This window comes from Thermobia domestica, chromosome 5 (genome assembly GCF_964235325.1).
Source record: "Thermobia domestica chromosome 5, izTheDome1.hap1.1, whole genome shotgun sequence".
Lineage (NCBI taxonomy): Eukaryota > Metazoa > Arthropoda > Insecta > Zygentoma > Lepismatidae > Thermobia > Thermobia domestica.
In genome coordinates, this window is record NC_137458.1 from 221,522,921 (window position 1) to 221,550,160 (window position 27,240).

Below are 27,240 nucleotides of genomic sequence, written 5' to 3' on the forward strand. Positions count from 1 at the left end.
TTCGAGGGCCCCATTTTCAGACAAAATTTTCTTACTCCATATATCATACAAACATGGATTTAGAAATGAATCATCAATTAGAGTTGATGCATTACATAACCAAAACACCACACAAAAGGTAAATAGAACAAAAATGAGTCTTGGACCTATTTCAGTAAAAAATGTCTCCTATTAGGGGCTCTAGAAATATTATTTACTCGTTCGGCTTCGAGATTTATTAATATTGTCCCATTAATAATTTTGTCATATATGGAATGGGCCCAGGGAGTAACGGAATTCGCTATCTTTGTCGTGCGGGAGGGCCCACAGGCTCCGGGAGACCCATAAAGATTAAGAGAAAGTTTGAAAAGGGGACACAAGAATCAGAAGAACAACTTTTTCTAGTGGGCGCAAATAAGCTTATTAATGCTTGCTCCCCTCTGAAAAATCTAAGTTACGGCGGTGGTAGTCGGTTGCACGTATTATCCCGATTTACATTACATTTCGTCTTTTACACAACTTCTAATTTCCAAAGAAGAAACGATGATAGAAATTATTTTCACTTTCCTTAAATTGCATCAACACGTGTAGAAATAGACAGTTCTATGTTTATGTTTCATAACTACTAGTTTATTTTCTTATGTTCATATGAGAAATTTCTGCCAAATTGAGGCCACATGATCATGAGGCTGCTCATCACGAGGCGCAATCCACATGGGATTGGAATTCCTCTGAAGAGCAAGTTCGGAATTTTAACTATCCTCAGTATTTCGATGTTCGTGTCCCTGTAGTGTTTGGAATACGTCGAAAGGACATGAGGTGCCAGGGCGAACAATACTCCGGTTGAGGCGATTTGTTTAAAGAAATTGTGAAGGCAGGAAACTCTACTTCGCTTCAAATCCTGTTGTGGTAACTAGCATTTTTTATGAATGGGAAGATAATGTTTATGTAATTGGTATTGTAATTATGTTAGTCCTTGATTATTATTATTATTATTATTATTATTATTATTATTATTACCAGAGACGGAAAGAAAAAGTAACATAGTCGAAGGCATTCATAAGAATAAAAAAATATAGAGTATGTCAGAGATTTCTTAGGTTTACACATGAACGCAATAATATCATTACGTTTATCGATTTACAGATAAAATTATCATTTTACAACAACAAGAACTAGAATATAAAGCTTTGCTAGCTGATAACAGTAATGCATTTTGTTTCGCCCTTCTTCTAGGTAGAAAGGTGAGGTGACATCTGAAATATGATCATTCTCGTGACTAGCGATCCCTATTTTAAATTCGATCACTATTAGCAATTTGTGTACATCTAGGAACAATTCCTTGGAACTCAGTTTTGGCCCACACTACAACATTAAGGACGTGTTTACCCCTTATGTGTTCATCAATTCTTGTCCAAACACGTTACTTGCCAGACAGTTACGAAGGTTGATGCATATGACGTAATTTTATGTTATTGGCGTTTGACTTGTAAAGAAATTTGTCTCAACACTTAGACTCAGATAAATTGAATATTTTTCATGTTATTATACATCAGAAGTATCAGTTTTGTAGAACGCAAAAGTTACTGAATTGCCACACTCGGAATCGATCTCGCGTCGCCAGCTTTATGAAACTAACGTTTAAGCCACAACTCTAAGACAGCACTATTCTGGGAGAATGAAATAATGGAGCTGTAGTGAATTCAGTAATTACACACTTTTACGATTCCAGTGTAATAATGCTGAAACTTTCTGATTTCAGTCATGATAAAATAGTAAAGTATTCTGCAGAATGAATAGTCCAGAGAAGTCAACTTTAAATTGACATCTCACATGTACGGAGGCGCTGCCATATGCTCCCGCCTCCGGCCCTGATTTTTCATGGCACGGCATTGGACAGATACTTATGTTGATTGGAATCTGATGTTTCAAGGCATCCTCTCTGCTCATGGCATTGCAGACAGCATCTTCGGACGCGGTAAAACGCAAATGAACCACAAAATTGCTCCCTGAAAATGTTTTAAATCGCCTCTATGTCTAACTTGATTACATTAAGGTGTGTCTAAAAACACTAAGGATAGTAACAGAAAAGTACACCGGAGGAGGTTCGAACCACCAACCTTATGATTACTATGCGGGCTTTTTCCCACTTCGCCACGGTGGCGATGAAGCAGACGTGGCTTGTAAAGGGATTAATCTTTGAGATCGTTATAATTTGGTCAAACAGAGTGTTCTTTTAGCTGTATATATGAGAGGATAAGTGTTTGGGATAAAATAAAATGCGTTCGCCATGTAATTTTATAACAAAATGACTAGTGTCTATTTACTTTATTTCATAGTTCTCCCACACTCACTTCCTAATGATCGACGACAGTTGCCATTAAAATTCATACAATTATCGCACTCAAGATTTTTCACTTCATGATGTTGAGGCATTGATTATTCCTGACCCCTTTATCTCACTTTTGGAACAATTTGTCAGGAAAAAATAATATATAATAATAATCTCATGCACATTACTGGCGATAGTAAGTGTTGGTCCCTTCGCGATTCTCCGCGACGAATCGAGGGAGCACCTACGAAAGGGAAGTCCTCGCAGAGACGCAGTGGTAACTTCAATACCACGACGCGAGATATCTGCTTCGACTCGACGAAACCCTGCCTGCACTGGGACACTAGCGGCCCTCCTACGACTCTTCTCTATATTGACGATCGACGTTTACCCGCAAGTGCTCCACTAAGTGTTCGCGACGTTTACGGAATGGTTTAGCTCCGTTATCGGCTGAAACGTACGTTAAACTCAAAATCAACTACACTCAAATAAACAGAAAATACAGTGCTTCACACCATATATTCATATATGCTTAGCGTGCGCTAGTTCATGGTGGATGGTTTGTCGGAGTGGGTCAAGGTGGGTACTGGGTCAGAGAGAGCCAAGTTGGGTAGTGGACCATGGGTCAGAGTGGGTAGCGGCGGGTGAAGTTTCCATTGACCCACGCCAACACTGATGAAATCTGTAAAACGAAACCAAACAAAGAGCAATACTATTATACAAAACGCTCAACATCTTAGCTATTCATGACAAACTACTGCATGATCCGAATAACACTAGTATATCCACAAACTACTGCAGAATAGCACACTAAAAGTAAATAAAACAATAATGAGTAGTGGGCCCATTCCCGTAAAAAGAGTCTATTATTAGGGCACTAGAAATAATATATATTAGTATATTATTGTCAGATTTGTTAATATGGTCCCCTTATTTAATTTGTTGTGTATGGAACGGGCCCCGAGGCGTAACTAACGACCCCTTAGACCTTGGCGTGGAGGAGATTCCAAGAATTTCAGATATCGTCTGACCTTATTAGCCAATAAAGATAGGACATCAAGAGTCATGACCTACATATGGTTGAAATTAAGGCAAACTGCTGTCGGCCATCGTGGCCGAGTGTTCTAAGACAACGTTCTAGTAACGAAAATACTTTTTGGTGTAAGTTCAAAATTTGCCAATGGAATTTTTAAATGTTCCTAACACTATTTTAATTAAAATAAGCTTGCAGTTTTACTATACGGATCCATAGTAAAAGTAATAATAATAATAATAGTAATAATAATAATAATAATAATAATAATAAGTAGTAGTAGTAGTAGTAGTAGTAGCATTGATAATAATTATATTGTTAATGCAGCGGCGGTCGCTGGAGGGGAGCCAATGTGCCATGGCACTACCACAAATAATACAACAAAATAATATAAATAATATAATTTGCCTATTACTAAATACATTTCTACATTTTACGCACAGTACTTTACTTGCAACGTGATTATTGCTCACGAGATGCTGGTTCGCGCGCTAGTAGTACATATCTTTCTACTCTGTTCGTGCCAAATTCTACGTTGCTCTCCCTACTGTTCTAAAAATGGTTTGTGCGCATGCTCCTTAGTTGGAGAACAGGAGGAAAGTACGGAGAAATAACTAGCATTTTTGCCACGGTTGAAGGTAGCTCGAAGCTGGAGGTTTTTTTTGTCTTGTTTTGATGCTCTAGGAAAGGGGGCTTTGTTTCGGAGCTACAGTCGCCTAGAATTCCAACACGTGATTCCTAATTTACTGTTTTTATTGCAGTGTTTCCAAACTAGCTACTTATTACATATCAATATGTACCATCTGGATTTGACCCTCCCAAAAAATCGTTTTGGAGTTTGTTTTTTTCGTTATTGTGTTGTCAACGCAGGTATGGTTTTTCCCCGGTAATACAAAAAAAAAAAAAAAAAAAAACACATTGCGCCTGAGTGTTTGGGTGTTGAATGTAGTGTGTGTATATAACTAGCGAATTATATATTTTTGCGAAGTTTTGACGCTGTGTATTTAAGTGTAGTACTGTTTTCTTCTTTCTTCCTATTTATAAGTGCTTTCCGTGAAACCAGGACAATACATTACGATGAATGCGGTAAGTAATTTACTGAAAATTCCGTTTTCATCCCTATCATATGACGACAAACTAAGTGTTAAAATTTTAGGAAGGCCAATGCCTAATTTAGAATTGTCTGTTAAGCAAGTGATCCGTAATAAGGAAATATTGCGTCAATTTAACATGAACATATATTTCAAAAACAGTTGGATTTGTGGTTGTGATGTAGCCAATGCTTTATTCTGTTTTCCGTGTATGTTGTTTGGGGGGGCGCAAGCTGCACAAAATCAGGCGTCACAGACTTAGTGCATATTTGGGATAAAATTAAAAGAGCATGAAAAGTCAGCAGTACATCTGAACAATGTACTAAGTTTGTCTTTGTTAGGGAAGACAAATATCCAAGCTCGGCTGGATTGTCATTATCATCAGTCCATAGTTAAGCATAATGAACAAATAAATAAAAACAAATACATTTTGAATTTGATTATAAACTGCATTCGTTTCTGCGGAGCTTTAGAACTTGCATTAAGGGGGCATGATGAGTCTGAGGACTCTTCAAATAAAGGTGTCTTTCGAGAATTACTTGATTTCAGTGCAGAGCTGGATAAAGATTTGAAAAACCACGTAAGCCAGTCATCCGTGTTTAAAGGCACGTCAAAAACAATACAAAACGAACTGCTTTGCTGTATGTTACAAGTGTATCATGATGAAGTAGCTAAAGAAATAAGAATTGTGGATTACTTGCCATTATAGGTGATGAAAGAACAGATATATCTACCCAGTTTCAGTTAGTTTTAGTACTGAGGTATATCGTTGGGAAAATCCCACTAGAGAGATTTTGGAATTTTGTAAATCCCGATGGTCATGTTGCTCGTGCAATAGCAAATTGCATGCTAAACAAACTGGATTCCTTGGTCAGCGAAAATCCAGAGAAACTAATAGCACAAAGTATTGATGGTGCTTCGGTTATGAGTGGATGCACAAATGGGGTGCAAAAAATCATAAAAATAAATATCCCAATGCAAATTACATACACTGTTTCGCTTATCAATTTAATCTCATAATGTCTCGTGCAGCATCCATAAACCGCCATGCTCGTATCTTCTTCGCACATTTGTCTGGGATATGCGCATTTTTTTCACAATCAACGGAAAGAACAACAATCCTCGATGCTATTGTACAGAGACGACTGTCTCGTACATCACAAACCAGATGGGACTTCTATTCGCGTGGAGCAAATGTAGTGTATGAGTACAGAAAAGAACTGATTGGGGTAATGAAAACAATTGAAAACAGTAAAGATATTAAATTGCACAGTATCATTGAACAAGCTGGAGCATATAAACTGAGGCTTCAAGATCGTACATTGTATTCTGGCTAACATTTTTACATAGAATCATGCCTCACGTTGATATAATTTTTTCACAGCTGCAGAAGAAAATCAAAGATCCGTTAAAGTCAGGGAACAAATTCACAATTTCGAAATGGGCATTCAGAAAGTAATTGGAAAATTCATCTTATAATTGAGGAAGTTCGGAATGAGCTGGAATTTGATAACATTCCATCAAAAAGGCTACGCACTGATAATAAAGAAGCAGACACCACAAAAAGAGATGCGATGGAAGTGTGTGACACAATAGTAGTGGAAATTAAAAATAGATTTGAATTTTCTAGTCACCTAATAGCTACTAACCTATTCCAAGTTGAAGAACTGGATAACTATCACGTAAGATTCCCTGACGAATACCTTAGTGAAATGATAGACAAGTATCCTAATTTAATAAAGAATAGACTGAAGAGTGAACTTGCAGTGCTGTATGAAAGGGAAGAACTAAAAACTATTTCTGGAGGTGTTCCAGTTTTGTCTCTACCCATCGAAGACGGTTTGTGTGAATCATTTAGTGAAACTGTAAAGCTGTTAAAATTGCTAGTCACAATGCCGATGTCTATATCTGAGGCTGAAAGATGTTTTTCTGCCTTGAAGAGGATAAAGACATTCCTCAGTAACAGTACGAAAGAGGAAAGACTCAGTGCTTTAGGAATGTTATCGTGTGAGAAAAGTTTTGTAAACGATATAAGTGATTTCAATGGGAAGGTCATTGACCTATTTGCCAAACAGATGAATCGTCGGATGGACTTTGTTTATCGCTCCCATTAGGCTTCTCCCATCTTCTTATATTTCACAGAAGTCACCACATGCTAGGTAAGTTAAAAACTATTCATTTTGCATTATATTTATACTAAGTTTAATGTAGGCACAAAGAACTTCATTCTATATATATATATATAATGTTACAATGTAAGAAAATAATTTTAAAATGATGTTATTTGTGCCTTTGCATTACTGTTTCTTCTTCTTCTTCTTCTTTTTACGGAAATACATTTTTATTATGTACGTTTTCGCACTACCGTATCATATACTCACGAGCCGCCACTGTGTTTAGGTAGGATAATGGAAGAAAGTACTTGAAAATACACACAGCATTTTGCTCGATTTTCTTCGTTTTGACTCGACTCGAATCGAAACTCGAGTCAAAGTCGAGTCAACTTGGAAGAAAGTTTTCGAGTTAAGTTCTCGAGTGGAGCTCAAAGATGTCTGTTTTGAATCGATTCGAGCTTGAGTGAAAACTCGCTAGAATTCGCTCGTGCCCATCCCTACAATTATTCTTTACCTTCTATTTTCCAAAGAAGAAAAGACGATAGAAATTTTTTTCACATTCTCTAAATTATATCAACACATGTAGGAATAGTGTTCAAATCCCGGTATGCCATTTATTATTTTTTCTTGATTGGAAGGCATTTTTTACGTAACTAATATTGTAACTTTGTTATTTTATTATTATTATTATTATTATTATTATTATTATTATTATTATTATTATTATTATTATTATTATTATTATTATTATTATTATTATTATTATTATTATTGCAAAGTAGATACTTGGCTACATATTTTATATTTTATGAATTTTCTGATTGGATTTCACGCCTTTTTGTTGAATAAACGAAACACTCCATTGAAGGGGACTTGGCGGAGGGAAATATATTCCCGTTGATTTTTATTTGTTTCCTTGCATGCTACACTAAGCCTGGATATTACATTTCTTCTTTCAATATCTACGGGAAGTACCCTAAAGGTTGTGATGATGATAAGAGAATAAGTGAATCAGTGCAGAGATCAATGAACTTTGCGTATTAACAACATTTAAAATATCAGGTTGCCAGAAAAGTCAAGACGTATTTCGGTAAAATATGAAAAATGATGATTTTTGGATATACTGAAATGTTATTCGGATCATGCAATAGTTATGTCATGAATAGCTATGATGTTGATCGTTTTGTGTAGTAGTATTGCTCTTTCTTTGGTTTGGTCATTGAAGTTGGAACACAAAAAATTGCATGTTCTCCATATTTTAATGTTTTACTTCAGGCAAGGGAAGAACGTGCCAATAGTGTTTGTGATTTTTACTCTTCTCAATGTTTCTATGTTTTTGTCCCTTTTCTTTAAGAGTTAGTGGAAAAACTATCAAAGCGAGTAAAATGCGTAAAAGTAGGTAACAAGGTACGGAGGAAGGTTCGTTAAATGAATTAACTTAAAAATAGTAATCCAGTGCCCTGAAACACCAGATTCAAATCAATATAATTATCTATCCTATGCCGTGCCGAGAAAAATCAGAGCCCGAGGCGAAAGCAGATGATAGCTCCTCCGTACATATGACTTGTCAATTTAAAGTTGACTTCTCTGAACTATTCTTTCTGCTGAATACTTTACTATTTTATCATGACTGAAATCAGAAAGTTTCAGCATCATTACACTGGAATCGTAAAAGTGTGTAATTACTGAATTCACTACAGCTCCATTATTTCATTCTCCCAGAACAGTGCTGTCTTAGAGTTGTGGCTTAAGCGTTAGTTTCGTAATGTTGGGGACTCGAGATCGATTCCGAGTGTGGCAATTCAGTAATTTTTTACGATCTACAAAACTGATACATCTGATGTATAGTAATATAAAAATATTCAATTGCTGTGGGTCTAAGTGTTGAGACAAATTCCTTTACAAGTCAAACGCCAATAACACAAAATTACGTCATCTGCATCAACCTTAGTAACTGTTTGGCAAGTAACGTGTTTGGACAAGAATTGATGAACACATAAGGGCTAAACACGTCCTCACTGCTGTAGTGTGGGCCAAACCTGAGTTTCAAAGAACTGTTTCTAGCTGTGCACAAATTGCTAATAGTAATCGAATTTAAAATAGGGATCGCTAGTCACGAGAATGATCATATTTCAGATGTCACCTCACCTTTCTACCTAGAAGAAGGGCGAAACAAAATGCATTACTGCTATCAGCTAACAAAGCTTTATATTCTAGTTCTTGTTGTTTTAAAATGATAATTTTATCTGTAAATCCATAAACGTAATGATATTATTGCGTTCATGTGTAAACCTAAGAAATCTCTGACATACTATATATCTTTTTATTCCTATGAATACCTTCGGCTATGTTACTTTTTCTTTCCTTCTGTGGTAATAATAATAATAATAATAATAATAATAATAATAATAATAATAATAATAATAATAACAATAATAATAATAATAATAATAATAATAATAATAATAATAATAATAATAATAATAATAATAATAATAATAAAGGAATAACATAATTACAAAACCAATTACATAAACATTATCTTCCCATTCAGAAAAAGCACTAATTACCACGACAGGATTTGAACCGAAGTAGCTGCAATGAGAGATTCCTGCCTTCACAATTTCTTTTAAACAAATCGCCTCAACCGGAGTATTGTTCGTCCTGGCACCTCATGTCCTTTCGACGTATTCCAAACACTACAGGGACACGAACACCGAAATACTGAGGACAGTTAAAATTCCGACCTTGCTCTTCAGAGGAATTTCAATCCCATGTGGATTGCGCCTCATGATGAGCAGCCTCATGATCATGTGGCCTCAATTTGGCAGAAATTCCTCATATGAACATAAGAAAATAAACTAGTAGTTAGGGAACATAGACATAGAACTGTCTATTTCTACACGTGTTGATGCAATTTAAGGAAAGTGAAAATAATTTCTATCATCTTTTCGCCTTTGGAAATTAGAAGTTGTGTAAAAGACGAAATGTAATGTAAATCGGGACAATCCCTGCAACCGACGACCACCTTAATAACTTAGATTTTTTTCTGATGGGGGCAAGCATTAATAAGCTGATTTGCGCCCACTAGAAAAAGTTGTTCTTCTGATTCTTGTGTCCCCTTTTCAAACTTTCTCTTAATCTTTATGGGTCTCCCGGGGCCTGTGGGCCTTTCCGCACGACAAAGATAGCTGTTCCGTTAGTTATTCCCTGGGCCCATTCCATATATGACAAAATTATTAATGGGACAATATTAATAAATCTCGAAGCCGAACGAGTAAATATTATTTCTAGAGCCCCTAATAGGAGACATTTTTTACTGAAATGGGTCCAAGACTCATTTTTGTTCTATTTACCTTTTGTGTGGTGTTTTGGTTATGTAATGCATCAACTCTAATTGATGATTCATTTCTAATTTCATGTTCCTATGGTATATGGAGTGAGAAAATTTTGTCTGAAAATGGGCCCCCTCGAACGGCGGGAGCTTCTGTAGGGGGCAGTTAATCCCTGCCTCCACAAGTTATGACTCTACCAATAGCGTAGCCTCAACTTGAACAACGTTTCGTGATATTTTTCTCATTGAGGAACGTCTATAAAACTTGTTTTTGAGTTAAACAAAGAAATCTCGAGTAAGTCATTAAGACACTCACACGAGATGCTTATATTTTCTTATTTATAGCTTGTTTGTATTTGTTTGTTTTGATGCATTTGAGTACATGGGCGGCGGTTAGGCGGGCAAGAGGGAGCAGTTGCCCCCCACTTTTTTGAAGTGACGCCCAAATTTATATAATTTCATTTGGAAATGTAAACAGGGTGTCTATACAATTTGGAGAAAATATCTCTGACTTTTCCCTGACTTTCCTTAACGAAAATTCCAGATTTCCCTGACCACTGAATAACTTAAAAATATAGAAAAAAGAAGAAAAGCCCTGCCTCCACACTCCCCATAGTTGGCCGTGTTCTCTTCCGCTTCTGTTTTCTTTCTCTTTTTCAATTTTCTTTCCAAATGAATGTAAATTTACAAACATGCGCATTAGCCGATTCTGATTAGGCTTACACATTACACGAAATATAAAGTTACAAACGAAAGTGTGCAATATACAGAGTAATTAAGATATGAAAAAATGCACATTATATGCTTACACAATATTATACCAATTACACAGCGTTATAATATTGCCTATAGTAAGAAACAGTTTATACATGGTTTTTACTGACTATTAAAAAGAAACACACATACATTCTGTAATATATACTTTTGCTGGTGCAGTTGTTAAATGCAACCCATTTAGAAATTTGTCTTCATGCTTTCTCATGTATTTTTCTTGTCATTGATCTGAATATCCTTCTTGTCTTCGCAGTTTAATTTTCTTCTCTTGTTCCTCCAGCCTTTTTAGCTGTTGCTGAATCTTCCGTTTCTCTCTCCTCTTCTCGTTTCAGCATTTATTTTCCAAACACACCTGACATTGCCTCATTGAACTTCTCACTGAATTTATCTTACTTCTTGTAATTATTAATCCTGATGATCCACCTATTCTCATCACAGAATCAGATATGATCCGTTGAGCCACAAGAGATTCTTTTTATAAGTTGTCAATAATGAGATTTTTTTTTTATTGTGAAACCACTTTCAAAAAATGCGTTTCCGTGAAAGAAGATAAAACCCAATTTCATAACTGACCATAACTTTCATAACTAACTCAACGGAGTTCTTCCCATTTTATAAGACTAAGTAAAAAAAAAAAAAAAAAAACTCCTCAAGTCCAATACCATCTCTATCATTGGCTAAGAATTCATTCGAGTGTTCCTTAAATTATTTTGTCTGAGCTTTCACTGTGAGCTGGAGTGAATTTCTTCGCGTTCTCAGCCACTTGTCCAGATATCCTCTTGGCACCATGCAATCCTTCTAGAACAGCGTCTACCCTTTTGAGCTAATATGCTATGATGGAGTTAGATATGTTTTTTGCAGAAAATGAGTTTCAACAACTATATGAGAGAACTCTCACTCCCTCAAGATCATCATTGAGAGCACCACGTTTTGCATCCAGTAACAGTAAATAACTCAATCCTATTTCATAAATTCAGTAATTAAACAATGGGTTTAAATCGATTTTTTTCTGACTTTCCCTGACCAATCTGCCATTTCCCTGACTTCGCCTGATACATTTTTACTTCCCTGATCTTTCCCTGACTTCTCTTATTTTCGAGAATGTGGACACCCTGGAAAATGTTTTGTATGTATTACTGTTTCATAGAAAAAAATTGTGCCATATCATATTTGCCGTTGCGTGAGTACGTATTGGTTATTTGTCTTACCATGGAGTTAAGAAAGCTACAGGAATTGCGTTTTAATTGCAATTGTATATTTCTTTGAATGTCATAGCATGTGCTTGCAATACTTACTTTATTTCATTTTCTAAGAGTAAAAACATTCATTTAGTGGCATGAGTGGAATTAAAAATATAAGTTGTTCATTAACTCCCAGTTTCAATATAACTTCTGCAAAACAAGCGTCATTATTCATTACTATGATTAATATTATCCCTTCTATTTATTTGTTTTGCAAATTTATTATATAATGTGATAATTAACTTTCCAGACAGAATTTTAAAATGTTCATGGGCAAGAACTCAAAAATCTTCGTACACTGTACCTACTTGTATTGCTAGTACCTACTTGTATTGCTCTTATGAACTTACTTAATAAAATAGAAATACGATATACGGCATTTTAAGTGAAAAAAGATAGTATTCTATTAGTTATACAAACAGTGTTAGAAACAACCAGGAAATCTAACATTGATATACAATTGTTCAGATCATGTCTTGCCCCCCCCCCCCCCACTTCTAACGTCCAACCGCCACCACTGCTTGAGTATCTGGTTTATATTTTTCCATGAAACAATTTTAACTAGGTATTAGTTTGGGTGGAAGTTTAAATGGCGCGGTGGGTGAGTGGTTAGCCCATTGAACTTCTATTTGGTTGATCCGGCGTCGAGTCCCGGCCAGGCTGAAGCTTTCTTAAGTTCTCTTGTTTCAATTTTAATTTCAGTGCATGCTCAGTTTGATAAGCAAGATCCTCTCTCCTCCAGAAAGAAGAAGATGTTTGAATGAGGTGAATTGGAGAAGGCCTTTCAATGGAGGCAATCATTTACAAAGTTATTTCCAGCAGTTTTTCTAGATTTGATATTTTCAGCTACTTTCAAGCCTTTTCTGATTCATATGTGATCAGTGTTTTTATTTCTTTGATTATACAGTATATAATGAAAAAATACAATACATACACAGGAATATTGAGATAAACATATGATGTTCATTAGACAACACGCTCTGAACCAGAGACATTGATCTCATGATGGAGAAATGTTTCGTGCGTCATCTACTCACAATTTTACTTCCATACAGACTTGACTCAGTGCTACCAACTGCTGTTAGTGCCGAGAAAAGTTAATTGTAAGTTGGGTTGCATATGTCTAGGCTTTTTCACAACTGCAAAAGACCTGGACCCCAAGTAATGGAATTTGAGCGCTTACGGGGGAATTACTTTTGTGGCTGGCTGTACATAGTACTGTTTAGAACGTTTACACTCGTTTTGAACTCCTCTTTCATAACGTTCACATTTCTACAAGATCTGGTCCAATACGTAGAATGACACTTTTGAATTATTTTTGAGTTTAACCCTAAGATACACACTATACGCCTCTTGGTGTCCATAAATCTTCCATAGAAATTTTTGTCGCTTTTTCATTCTGCTCCTCACAAAATTTTTCACTTCTTTATATGTAAAATAGTGAGACTTTATTTCTTTTCTGAATACGAATCCTGTTTCGAAACAGTAAGCTTAAGATCTTGAAACCGAAGCCTCTTTATCTTTCTCGTTCCTACCTAAATACATTCATTTTATAAATCTTTTCTGATATATTTCGTATTATTAAATAGTAATAACGTGACTATTGTGATATCATAACTTGATCCAATGAAACAGTGAGGGCAGAAAATTTCTAAGTTAGACATACTCGTCCAACCGAAAATTATGGTCGCCAGTATCTCTCACGTACAAATTATTACAGGTCTCCCACTCTCCCACGGCCTTTAGTTTGGCGACGAAAAAGATTGCATCAGAGCATAAAATTTCAAAACCAGACAATTAGACTCAGGATAATCAATTTTGAATTGAACAATTAATATATACATGTTAAAAAATATCTTACCTTAAGACTTCACATTTCTGTAATACTGTCTCTTTGCACTGAAGTACCAGTTGCCGATTGCAGCTTTTACATAAAAGTGAAAGGTCATTGATGGAAATTGTCAGCAAATCATCCAGTGTGTCAGTTTTCAGTGAATTCCTGTAGGCACTCTTAACTCTGTTGAGGCTGTTGAAGCATCTTTCACATGAAGCAGTACTCGGAGGTAAAACTGCACAAAATGTGACAATTTGCAGCAAATTTGAAAATCTGCTAATGAAGTTTTCGATTCACGGATGAAAAAGAGGAACGAATTACAACGTTGTGAAGACCTCAGTTTCCATGTTCGTTGTGAAGACTTCACATTCCATGTTTTATTTTACTCAGTGACGATTATTTTCGTGCGGAACAGAAACTGGCGGCCCTTTGAGTTCAGGCAAAAACCATTCCTACTGAACGTTGGTCGCCAGCTTTCAATTTCTGTCGCCAGTGACGACCTGTCGACCCAAAATTTTGTGCCCTGAAATAATGATCTTTGATAGCTTGACTTTTGTGTGGCTCTTCAAGTTTATTATTATAACAACTGAATCTTACCTGACAAGCATCTTTTCCACCTTCTAAGAATCCAGCACAAATCATATTGTCCGTGATTTCGTAAGGAAAATATATTGTATTCTTACGACAGTAATCAGTGTCCATTATTGGTATTTCAGCAGACATAAGAGTATTAGACATATTTCCGTTAGGGTCTGTATAACCCCAGCCAGCTAATGTTCCATTCATCCCATTGTAATCAACATCTACAATATATAAGCAGTGTTTTAATATTGATCATATCTATATGTAAAAATACTTAAACTAATCCCATGTTAGAATTTCGATAATTAACGTTTCACTTCATTATTCAATATGGATATTATGTTTTAACATAAGATTAATAGTGTGTAGTAGTTTATGTGTGTAGTTTAACGTGATAATACTACTTTTTTTTTTTTTTTACAGAAATCAAGATTTGGATACTCAAGAAAAAAGTACACATTCCACACTATATTATCAGGTTCACATGTATAAAATAGAATCGTGTTACAAACTAGGAAACTTGTTGAGTTTAACATCGCTGTCAGCAGCGAGACTATATGAGACCTAAACCTACTGACTAACGTGAATTCGAACCACACGAGCTCTGCCGTAAATCGAACCCTGCTCTTTCACGTCAAAGGGGAGTACGATAACTTCTTAGCTATTAGTGAGATGGCAACTGTTGAGTGTTCGGTTTAACAAAAGATATAAATACTGTCCTCGTTAAAGATACTTTATCGATACAACTTACATTTATTCGAATGATATATTCAGTATGTTAGAAACGAATTATTAGTCTAGTAACTAAGTAAAAATGTGATTGAAATAAGATACAGTACTTTTATTTTTTTTAAAAATGTCTCTAAACATAAAACTTGTGTCGAACGTGCTAATGTGGAACACTTGTTCCATATGTATAAGTCTAAGCATATTTAGAGAATGATATGATTATCACTTCTCTCTGACATCCTTTACTGTCAGGTTTCTAGATGATATGTTGCACGTTCAATGTAAAAGAAAAATTACATTGATAATTTACCACGTTACTAACAACTTCACAACTTCTCTAAATGTTACTAGATATTGCTACTTTCACCCGTGGTGTTATTTGACTGTGTAAATTCTTTCTGTCGGATCATTACGTACATGAGGTATATGTAGAAAAAAGAAAAAAGAAATGTAGGTTGAAAAAATATGCTGGAAATAAATGGGTAGATCAGAAGAACATAATTCAAAGCGTAGCTTATTTTAGTTTGTGTAGATTGTGATCACATTACAGAAGAATATGTAGGTAGTTTTATTTCGCAGATGTACATGCAGAAGAGGAAGAAAGTTTGTTCGTCTTGTGTCATCGCACTAAATCACATGAGACTGATCAATCTTTTTTCTGTCTACTCGGTAGTTAGTTAGCTCAATATACAATTATTTTTGCCCAATCTACTAAAATTTTTATATACAGCGTGTGTGTAAAAGTACTATCATACTTTCAAGCGGTATGAGGTCGGTTTGGATACTTGAATGAAATTGGTCACATTTGAAAGGCAAACATAAATATTTCTTTTACCATAATTCATAGACATTAAATATGAGACCCAGAAGTGCGATACAGACATCAAGAAGATATACACATTCACGCCACACACACTCATATATATATGATGAAATGGACTGTATGGCAGCACTGATACAAACTTGTACCTCTTGCAGTTTCAGGCAATAGGGCTACATAGACACAATTCTTTACGTAACTACATAATAAGAAGTTACAGGCCGACACGCCAGGTGACCTCGGCAGCTATAGTGTAGTAGCTTAGCGACTGGATCATGCAAAATGTGATACCAACATGCCACTTTCAGGGATGATAGGCCTATTAATAAGAAGTAAATCCTGATATAGAACCACCTCGGCGAGGGTCTTGTTTTAGGTATATGACGTCATCAATATGGCCGCCAACGAATTTCGACTTAACTGAGTTTAAAAATGTATAACTCCATTATCATTCAATGTAGAAACTTCGTTTCTCCTTTATTTTGCATAGAATACATTGTATCTCTATTGTCATTATAAATACTTGCCTTATATTGTCGCCATTTTTAAATATTTCGTCTCAAACTGGAAAAATGTTTATTTTCAAAACGATTTTCTATGTTTTATAGTAAATAACTTTGAAACTGCTATGATTATGGAACAATACATTGAAACAATCGTAAGAGGTCATTTCAATAGCTTTCGAACACAACCAGAATCATTGATGTATCTCAACAAATAACTGAGATAATTAATTTTTTGTAGGACTAAATATCGAACTTTCGTGAATAATGTTCGAATATATCCGTAGATGTAGTTATATGGCATTTGTAGTTTCATTGGCCTTTTGATAATAGGAACATAGTACCGCTACCAGTATGTTCCTTTTAACGTGGAGAATAGCATATCACAAGTGTTTATCTGCTTTCCGAGCTGAAAACCCTTTATAACGTCATAAATCCAAGATGGCCGCCGCGGTTTATATCCGGTACGAGAAGTGGGAATTTCTCGCCACAGAAAAATAATAGAAACATGCAATAACCGCCAATCTCTTTCTTTGGATGTGAAGAATCTTGACATAACGTGTGATTGGCTCCTCTTTGTGTCTAGAAGCCAGATTATAACGTCATAAACAGTTCGGCGCTATGGCTTACATACGGATTATGATAATTTTTTATTTCTCGCATTAGAAAAACGATAGAAACGTGCAACAACCACCAATATCTTTTTTTCATATGTAGAATCATAAAGTAACATAAGTTATTGTCTTTTCTTTGAGGTGAAAGGCGAGTATATGACGTCATAAACCCAAGATTGCCGTTGACTCTTAAATATGTATTATGCATAATATTATATGGATTTATTTTTCTCGGCCCAACTCAAATTTTGGTACACGGCCATGAATCTTGAATCACTTCTTTTTTATTTGCTGGACAGTATTCGATCAGCGAAATTTTCCTCCTATTGTAGTGCATTGGATCAGATTTGTCCTTTTATGTTTGCTCTGGATCATATCAATTATGCCCGTTGGATGTCAGTATTCGTAAAGTCTTTGGGAGAATTGAATGTACGAAACCCACAAGTATATAATGAATTTCAGAAAGGTAATTTTGTGGGAAGAAAGACAAACAGTAATTATTCGTACATGTTCCACGACAAGTTACATGAACAATGTAGTAAGGATCTAAAATGTGAAGAAGGTGCCATTGGTCTATTTGATAATGAAAGTGCTCTTCTGCGTTGGATGATTTCGGGACCAGTGATTGCAGAATTACTAACTGAATTTGAGAAAGAGGCAGGAATAAGTGACGATTCAGATTATCACAGTCATCATGAAATACAGACGCTTTTCCCTCTAGGTTCAGAAAACATGTAAAAGCTTTAATAAATGCGTGTGAAGATGATGACAGAAATCCATTTGCTCAAGAAAATGGTGCCCTACTATGCATTGCCATATATGCTGTTATGAAGTCTGTCTTCAAAGCAGAAGAATTGGGTAAGCAACAGTACAAAACATTTGTTCGGAAACGGCTCATCGAATGCCAGACGCCTTTAAGAGAACCTATTAAAAGAAATAAACTTTCGATTTTTCACACATCGCAAAAAGAAGGAACGAAAAAAGGACTCAAGGAGCCAATTTTAAAGAGTGACTGTAGCCTGTTTTCTCGCTTATACATAGCTTGTCAAAGTCGAGGTGGAGACATCAAAGATTTCTTTGCTCACGAAAACCTTTCGTATCCTCCGTCGCTCTCTTCAAATGGTCAATTGCGCAAGGGAACAAAATCAGATGTTATTTCTTGCTTAGAACCACTTGGAACATCACAATACGATGTACCTAGTGTATCGTGTGTTATATTTGATGGAGCAGTATTAACCCACATGCTGAAACCTAGTCCGGGACAGACGTTTTCTAACATTCTGTATTACACTAACACATTTCAACCATTTTTAGAACGAGACCAATGAGGAAAAGAACCAAGAATACTTGTGAAAGACTCCACACTGACTCCCCAAAAATGAGCATTGTTTTTGAATAATTCTGAAAACAAAACTGATTTATTTCGACTTCTGAGTAAACACTTACAGAACATAAGTGATTCTGATGGTAAGAGAGAGATTGTGTGTGCATGTGATGATACCGCATCAGCAAACTCTAATATGGACGTAACAAGCCTTATGCCCTGCAAACAAGAAGCAGACACACGCATGTTCTTGCATGCATTGTATGCCAGCAACCACGGACATAAGAATATCTCAATTAAAACAGTCGATTCTGATGTTGTTGTTATTGCCGTTGCTTTATTCTTTGAGCTCAATGTATCACACTTGTGGATTGAATATGGGACTGGTAAAAATAAGAGATATATTCCTCTCCACGAAATTGCAACAAGCTTAGGAAAGTCTCACTGAAAAGCCCTGTTTTTTTGTTACGCATTTACAGGGTGTGACACAATGTCCGATTTTGATGGTCATGGCAAGAAGACAGCTTGGCAAGTGTGGCAAGCATTCCAAGAAATAACGAATACATTCATCAAACTTTCAGTTACTCCTGCTGAAATTTCAGCTCGAGACATTGCAGCTCTTCAACGCTTCACCGTACTCCTGTACGATTGCTCTAGTTCTTTACTAAATGTTAACGACTGTCGACAAAGATGAATGACGAAAAAGAATTGTTCTCACGAAGAGATCCCACCTACAGAGGCAGCCTTATTTCAACACTGTCTGCGAGCTGCCCTACAGGCCGGGTATTACTGGTCTCAAGCTCTCCAGAAAGTGCCCATAATACCCGAAATTTGTAAAGGGGTTGGAAGAAGGTGGATCGTGGTTATTATTCTCTGTGGTTCTTACTTCCAGAAGTTTCTGCACACTGTAGAGAACTTATTCGCTGTGGTCGCAAGACTCTTTGTCAACGTTCTTGCAAGTGTCAAACCTTGGGGTTAGGGTGCACTTTATTGTGTACCTACGATGGATATTGTGATCGAGATCATTTTATTGTGAATTGAACTTGTCTAAATAAGAAATGTGATTAACAAAAACTACTTCCCCTAGTTCTCTGAAGTACGTTTCAGATGTTAATAGTCATACTATATCACTAATATTTTCTCTTTTAAATTCTTAACATATTTAATCGTATAGCTGTTTATTGTGTTGTAAATTTATCTCTCGCTGATATACAGTTAAATTTATACTTTGGGTCTGTTTCATAAACATTTTAATACAAACTCCAAAAATATCAAATTCAGCTGGGCGGTGGTTTGAAAGTATGACGCCTTGTGCCTCGAGCTTTGTAAAATAATATGAAAAGCATAATTTTCAGACAATTACATTCTCATTGGACTCATTAAAAATGTTTTAAATGTAAAATATGTCTTTCGAAATACACAGTTCAAATATTCCTTAGAATTTTCATATAGCGCAAATACTAGTGCAAGCCTTATACTTTCATAATACTTTGTTCAATAACATGAAAATTATTCACTTTCGGACAATTAGTATTAAAGAGAATATATTTCAAATTTATTTTTGAATAATGCATAATTTCAGCTTTGTTAGTTTTTCAGTTTAATGCACAATTTAATATTCAATATACCTACAGCGGCTACTTTGTATAACCGTGTCATACACTTAAACAAGACAAATACTAACCTTTGGGCGCAAACACGATACACCTTTGTGTCACTTCGTGATCCAACTTATTTAAGGAGAAAATTAGTGGTTTTGCACGTTTCTATTACTTTTCTTAGGTGAGAAAGGCATAGTTTTCTTCATGCATATTTAGGAATCGACGGCAATCTTGGGTTTATGACGTCATATACAGTAGAGCGTCGATTACCCGAACGTCGGTCAACCGAACGACCGCTTAACCGAACTGTGTACTCGCTCGCACCTGTTACTCTCCCACCCTACCGTCCATCATCCCCCTCACTCCCAAACCAAGTTTCCCACAGTAGTCGCCGCACTGAGCCACCGCTGGCGGAACATTGCTTCTAATGGGGCCTTCATAAGGCGCTGCTGACCGGCCAAGCCGCCAGTCGCTGTGTTTCAAGAATCAGCACACTTCTGTCGGTTTGGCACTGGCTGTAGAAGTACAGTCCAGTACAGTGCAGTACAGTACAGTACAGTACAGTTCGATTATCTGAACAAACCAGTTTTCCGAACACCCATGTCCCCCAATTACTTCGGATAATCGACGCTCTACTGTGCTCGCCTTTCACCTCAAAGAAAAGACAATAACTTATGTTACTTTATGACTCTACATATGAAAAAAAGATATTGGTGGTTGTTGCACGTTTCTATCGTTTTTCTAATGCGAGAAATAAGTAATGTTCATAATCCGTATGTAAGCCATAGCGCCATACTGTTTATGACGTCATATACTGGCTTCTAGACACAAAGAGGAGCCAATCACACGTCATGTCAAGATTCTTCACATCCAAAGAAAGAGATTGGCGGTTATTGCATGTTTCAATTATTTTTCTGTGGCGAGAAACTCCCAGTACTCGTACCGGATATAAACCGCGGCGGCCATCTTGGATTTATGACGTTATAAAGGGTTTTCAGCTCGGAAAGAAGATAAACACTTGTGATATGCTATTCTCCACGTTAAAAGGAACATACTGGTAGCGGTACTATGTTCCTATTATCAAAGAGCCAATGGAACTACAAATGCCATATAACTACATCTACGGATACATTCGAACATTATTCACGAAAATTCGACATTTAGTCCTACAAAAAATTAATTATCTCAGTTATTTGTTGAGATACATCAATGATTCTGGTTTTGTTCGAAAGCTATTGAAGTGACCTCTTACGATTGTTTCAAGGTATTTTTCCACAATCATAGCATTTTCAAAGTTATTTGCTATAAAACATAGAAAATCGTTTTAAAAATAAACATTTTTCCAGTTTGAGACGAAATATTTAAAAATGGCGACAATATAAGGCAAGTATTTATAATGACAATAGAGATACAATGTATTCTATGCAAAATAAAGGAGAAACGAAGTTTCTACCTTGAATGATAATGGAGTTATACATTTTTAAACTCAGTTAAGTCGAAATTCGTTGGCGGCCATATTGATGACGTCATATACCTAAAACAAGACCCTCGTCGAGGTGGTTCTATATCAGGATTTACTTCTTATTAATGGGGCTTTCATCCCTGAAAGTGGTATGTTGGTATCACATTTTGCACAATTCGGCCCTTTTATGCTGCTAAGCTACTAGACTACTATTTGTTGAGGACATTATCATCATTTCAGGCACGTCTAATCTATCTTCCCGGGAGCCACTCATTCAGATATTTCCTAACATGTAAATGCCACTGATTAGGTGCTCCATCTCGTTGGAAAATTGCCATTGCCTTCTACCTCAAATTTTACCAAAAAAAAAAAAAAGAAAAAAGAAAAAATAGTAAGCTTGCCAAGATAAGTTAGACCTGTGACAGTGCCCTTTCGGGAGTGAAATGAGCCCTAGACTTGACGACTTGACATTTCGTCACGACATAAAGAAATTAACTTCAGGGGAGTCTCTTTCAGCTTCCAAAAGTGGATTCTCGCCATGTGAGTTCTGGGTAGCCCAAAACCTAACATTACGCATGTTCACTTTTCCATTAACATGGGATATGGCCGCATCACTGAAAATTATTTTCCGTGAAAATTCTCCATTAATCTCTATTAGTACCATTTAATGTTCACAGAAATCGAATCGTTCTACAGTGTCACCAGGTTTTACCTTTTGCAGTTATTGCAGTTTGTAGGAGTGAAACTTCAGTCGGGAACCAGTGTGCAATCGGGACATAGAGACTGACTGGTTTCTTCGTGTACACCAAGCATCCTTTTCCTTTGCTCACTGGAACCCGGTTTCTCCTTTTAACCAGGGTTTGTTTGCAGAGTTTATACAGTGAAACCTGTCAACTTGGCCACCTCTCGAAGTTGGCCACCTGCTTATCTTGGCCTAGTTCGTCTTAAACCTGCATTTTCCTATAAGAAATTCGTTACTTACTACTCTATAAGTTGGCCACCTGTCTATCTTCGAAGTTGGCAACACTGAAGATGTTTACCCTATGATGATAATGATAAAGTTACCTGCGTATCTTGGCCACGAAAAATACAGTTTTGTTACTTTTTTTTTTAACTCTTTCGAATTCCCATATGAGAGGCAGATGTTCTGTATTTGTGACTGGACACAAAGAAGCATAGATTTGCACGATTTGTTCTTGGAGGTCAATGGCCAGAACACTACCCTCATAAAAGGGTGGTGAAGGAAGATGTGAATAAGAAAAAGCACGTACAGGAATTCAGAAAATGGTTGTACGTATTTGTTTACCCTGTCTGTTTTGGTAAAACCATTAGCTATATCGGCTCCTTTCATCAATGGGAAGCTTTAGTAATTCAGGAAAATTCTCAAGGTTAAATCTCAACTGTCATTTATTGACACCTGACTGCATGTCAAAAGGTAGCGGAGGTTTTGAGATATGAATCCCCTCTAGATTTTCTCAATACATCTTTTGCTCCGAGGGAAACACTTCTAGCTTATTAACAAGAGGTAGTTAACTACAATATTAGAATGTGCATATCTACCAAAAAGAATAAAGCAAATATGTCTAGAATGAACCACCATTCACTAACAACTAAAAAGAAGTCTTATAAATTACATATGAATTTCTCAATTTATAACTTAGCTTTTCTTGTTTTCAATCTCAATCACTCAGTGTGCTATAATATAAATTTCAATAAACCGCGTACATACATTTCTATTTCATGGTTGTTTGTGTTATTGTGTTTTCAATCCAAATAATCCAGTGTACCAGACTAGTTGTCAGGAAGAGAGTGGTATGCATATATATTAAACATACTATCAAGAGCGCCGATCCTGGTGGAACCGAGAGGGCCCGGCCCCCCCCCAGAGCTCATGTGGCCCCTATTTTATTTATTAGTATACAATATTTGGTATAATTTGAGTGCAATTTGTCTTAAAATCTTCATATATATACATTCTCCATCTGAATGGCCTCCCATAATTTACAGAGAAATCGGCGCTTTTGCATACTATAGCAATATTTTCTAGTACTGTGTATTTTTATGATTACACTATATACATTACTTATAAGTAGCTGTCGTGCTACTGCTTATTAAAATTTTACAATCAAGTAATACTAGAAATTCTATTCTAAAAATACACAAATCACACTTATTTTCTGTAAGTTGGCCACCTGTCTAAGTTGGCCACTTTTCGATGGAACCAATGGTGGCCAACATACACAGGTTTCACTATATATATATATATATATATATATATATATATATATATATATATATATATATATATATATATATATATATGATATATATAAAATCATAGGGGGCTTTAAGTTTCCAAAGTATATCGTCCTTTTTGCTTTCCCTACTTTTATTTTTAGGTTCTTCTTCTTCTTCTTCTTCTTCTTATTATTATTATTATTATTATTATTATTATTATTATTATTATTATTATTATTATTATTATTATTATTATTATCATTTGTTAACTCGTTTGGTTCATGTTGATGCGGTGACACGTGTGGTAGTTTCACTATAAATTTGGTTATTGTTTCTGTTCTTTCGTTACCTTGTTGTTCTCTCCGTTTTCTTTGTTCTGTTTCGTCTTTGGTGTTTTGGTATTTTTTTCTGTTATTGCTGTTTCATTTGTTTTTAGTTCTTGTTTCTTAGATCTTTTGATTCGATCTTTTGGTTTGTATTAAAGTCTTTTTGTGTTTTGTTTTCGATCTTTCGTTTGTGGTTTCTGATTGGGATGTTTGACTGTTTTGCCTGAGTTTCTTACTGTCGTCACGAGTTCTTGTTTCGATTTTTTATTCATTGTGTTTATGATTTTTTTGCTTGGGTAGGTTTCTGTCTATCCCTCGTTTGGTATTTTTCCTTTTTCTATTTTTTGTTGCTCTTCCTTTATTTTTTATTCTTTTTGGTTTTTCCGTTTTTTTTTTTTTCTGAGTTCACTCCCAGTGTTTGTTGTAAGTTTTTGGGCTTGTTGTGTATTTTACGTCTCTAGGAGACAGTACAGAATCCTAGATGCCATGGATTTAGTGACGTACCCAGGATCTTAGGTACAGTGGAGTTAGTGACGTTCAACTGCTGACTAGTTCTGTTTAAGACTTCTTAAGACTACATACAAATGCCTCCCTCACCTGTTCCACAATTTCCGGATTGACAGATGGTCTCTCTAAATGGCCTTTAGTTTGATGACATATGAGGATACGATATACAAAACCACGGTATCACTTGAGAATTGACGTGTGTATAGCAACCTCACGTTGAAACGTTCGCGTACAAGCACACTGAACTTGCACCAGATTGTGTGTGCTATGGTATTTCTCTTGGTTCTTGTAGGTTTGCCATAACTCCTTTAAACTGATTGTTTAACAACAATACAACACAAGGAAAGGAATAAATTTACTTTAACACATTACGACATAACAATACAGAAACATAAAAGCTTCCATAGTGACTCCTAGCAGAAACAGCAAATGTCTGTTAAATATACAACAATGAACACATATCGATTAATCACAAAGAAAATATGAGTAAGTTGCATTTTCTGTTTTGGATCCCATCCATTATTGATATGGACAAAAATACTGGACTTTTTCTTTCAAACGTGACCAATCTCATTTAAATACGATTATCGAAAACGAGGTAATTCCACTTTAAATTATGATGAGTATTTTTATGGGCACAGTACATTATCTTTCAAGATGAATATATTAATTGTATTTGTTCGGTGAAGTTGCTACAGTACTGCTTCAATTAAATAAACTTTCACTTACTTAAAATACGAGGGAATCATAATGTAAAATATGCTAAAACATGATCACTTTGTTACCGTTGGTTAAACTTCTACAATAACTGTTATTTCTTATTCATTCATTTATATTATTTTTTGTGTCAATATGGAAAAAAAATGAAACGACTTTAGCCCACAGCATTGATCAATGTTTGTCATTCAAATACCGTGAAACAACAAAACTTATCAGAGCTTTCAGAATACAAATATTTCCACATTTTCCTCGCTAGGTGTTACATAAAGATAATGTTTTGGGAGGGTCTGATTCTAAATTTTTTTCCACAAGACGGGCAAGCTACTACCACCCGCAGAAAGTATCAAGAGACTCGTAAGCAATTCAAGGAATTTACTGAGATTTAGTTCACTTAAATTAAAATGTACCGCATGCACTATGACTCTTCTGTTCGATGCAGTTTCGTAGTTTCTACAGGCCTATTATGTTGTAATAGTGGTACCCTGCGAAACGTAATCCGTCGTTACTACTAAAAGCTTATCCCAAAAATTGACATCATGATTTTCCCGTGAGATTTGGACACCGACATTCTTTGCAGTCGTTCAGTAAGTTTGCTTCCCTTGATTTTGAGTATGTGTTAGTCTCTCATCATCAGTGATAGACTCATATTTGACCCTCAGTTAGTAGTACGTAAATTGTCCTAACTATTTATGGCCATACGTTGCTTGGAGCAAGTAACAAGTTCGTGTTTATAGCAAAGCCTTTCAGATGAACACCTTATAAAGGTTTCGTTGGCGAATTATTAGGTATCTGTACTCCAAAATGGCTGCTCCTGCTTGTACAATGGTGTCCTCATGAATAGGGGATCCGATTCTCAATAGAATAAGGATCGTTCATACGAAGCTCCGATTACGCCCTAACTGACCATGTCAGTGCTCCACAACATCATATGATTAATCAACCTATTCATAAATTCTTTTATTTTAAACACTATCTTTAGTATGATGCTTTGTAAATGCAGGGATGTAATCCTTGCTGGAGGTTTAGTTGTATTTATATGTGTGCTGTCTTTCCCATCAGTGCCTGCAATACAGAAAGTGTTAGAAGTGGGAGCATGAAATTTTACTAACAACTAATTATGTTAGATATATTAAAAAGCGAAATCATAACATTTTATGTTAACTACACCTAGGTCATGGGAAAACTTTAATAGACCTCGCATGTAGTAACCTGGAAAACACAGGACTTATCTTCTATGTAGCGGATAACATTTACAAGTTCAATGCAACTAATAGGGTCAAATTATAAAATTACATACTCAGTAACTCTTAGGAAAAAGGTATCTGAAGCGTGGTTCAGGATATCTCCATATGTCCTGGGAGAATAGAATAGAATAGAATGTATTGAGCTTCACCTCTAACACCTTATGACCTTAATACGACCTGTCACCAGTGATGAAAATTTTCCGATTGATAAAAACATACTCCACTTATTCCTACATCTTTGTTTAGCCGTGATGTGGAGTGGAAAATTTTCTTGTATAGTTTTCCGGAAACTTTTCCATTCTAAATAAATATCAGTGATCAAGTAACAATTTCCCAGTAATCATAAAATTGATTGCATTCGTGTATAGAAATGTTACAAAGTGAAAGATCGTTTAAAGAATCTGAAAATTTTCACAGCTTAGATAATTTTCAGTACTATGTATGAACAAGTGGAACAAATTTTCATGAATCGCAAAATTGTCTGTCGTGTCTGTCGTGTGAGAAACGTTTTATGAGTGGGAAAATTTTCATCATTTTGAAGCAAAAAGTAAAATAACATTATGTAAATTGGAGTTTTATTGCTCTGTAGAAACAAGTGAAATAAATTTTCGTGGATAGTAAAATTTTCATTACGATGTAGAAACAAGGGGAGAGGGAACTATTCATAAGTCGGCCAATTTTTGATATTATGTATAGTGATCTTATGTGGAAAATTCTCAACTATATTTAACTGCACATTAAGCTATAAAATTCAACTCCTGTAGAGGTAAGTTAGTCAGCAACAAATTATAATTTACCAATTAGCTTTCTAGAATCAGAAAATTTTCTAATATTTCAA

General features: G+C 35.6%; 1 protein-coding gene across 1 annotated transcript in view; it reads right to left on the reverse strand.

The window, feature by feature from the left end:
- LOC145684774 (trypsin-like) overlaps window positions 1-27,240 on the reverse strand; it is a 90,627-nt gene that overhangs the window by 11,292 nt on the left and 52,095 nt on the right. Inside the window, exon 5 of the mRNA XM_081757145.1 lies at window positions 14,330-14,535. Within this exon, the coding sequence (XP_081613271.1) occupies window positions 14,330-14,535 (206 nt within the window). The remainder of the gene's footprint in view (window positions 1-14,329; window positions 14,536-27,240) is intronic.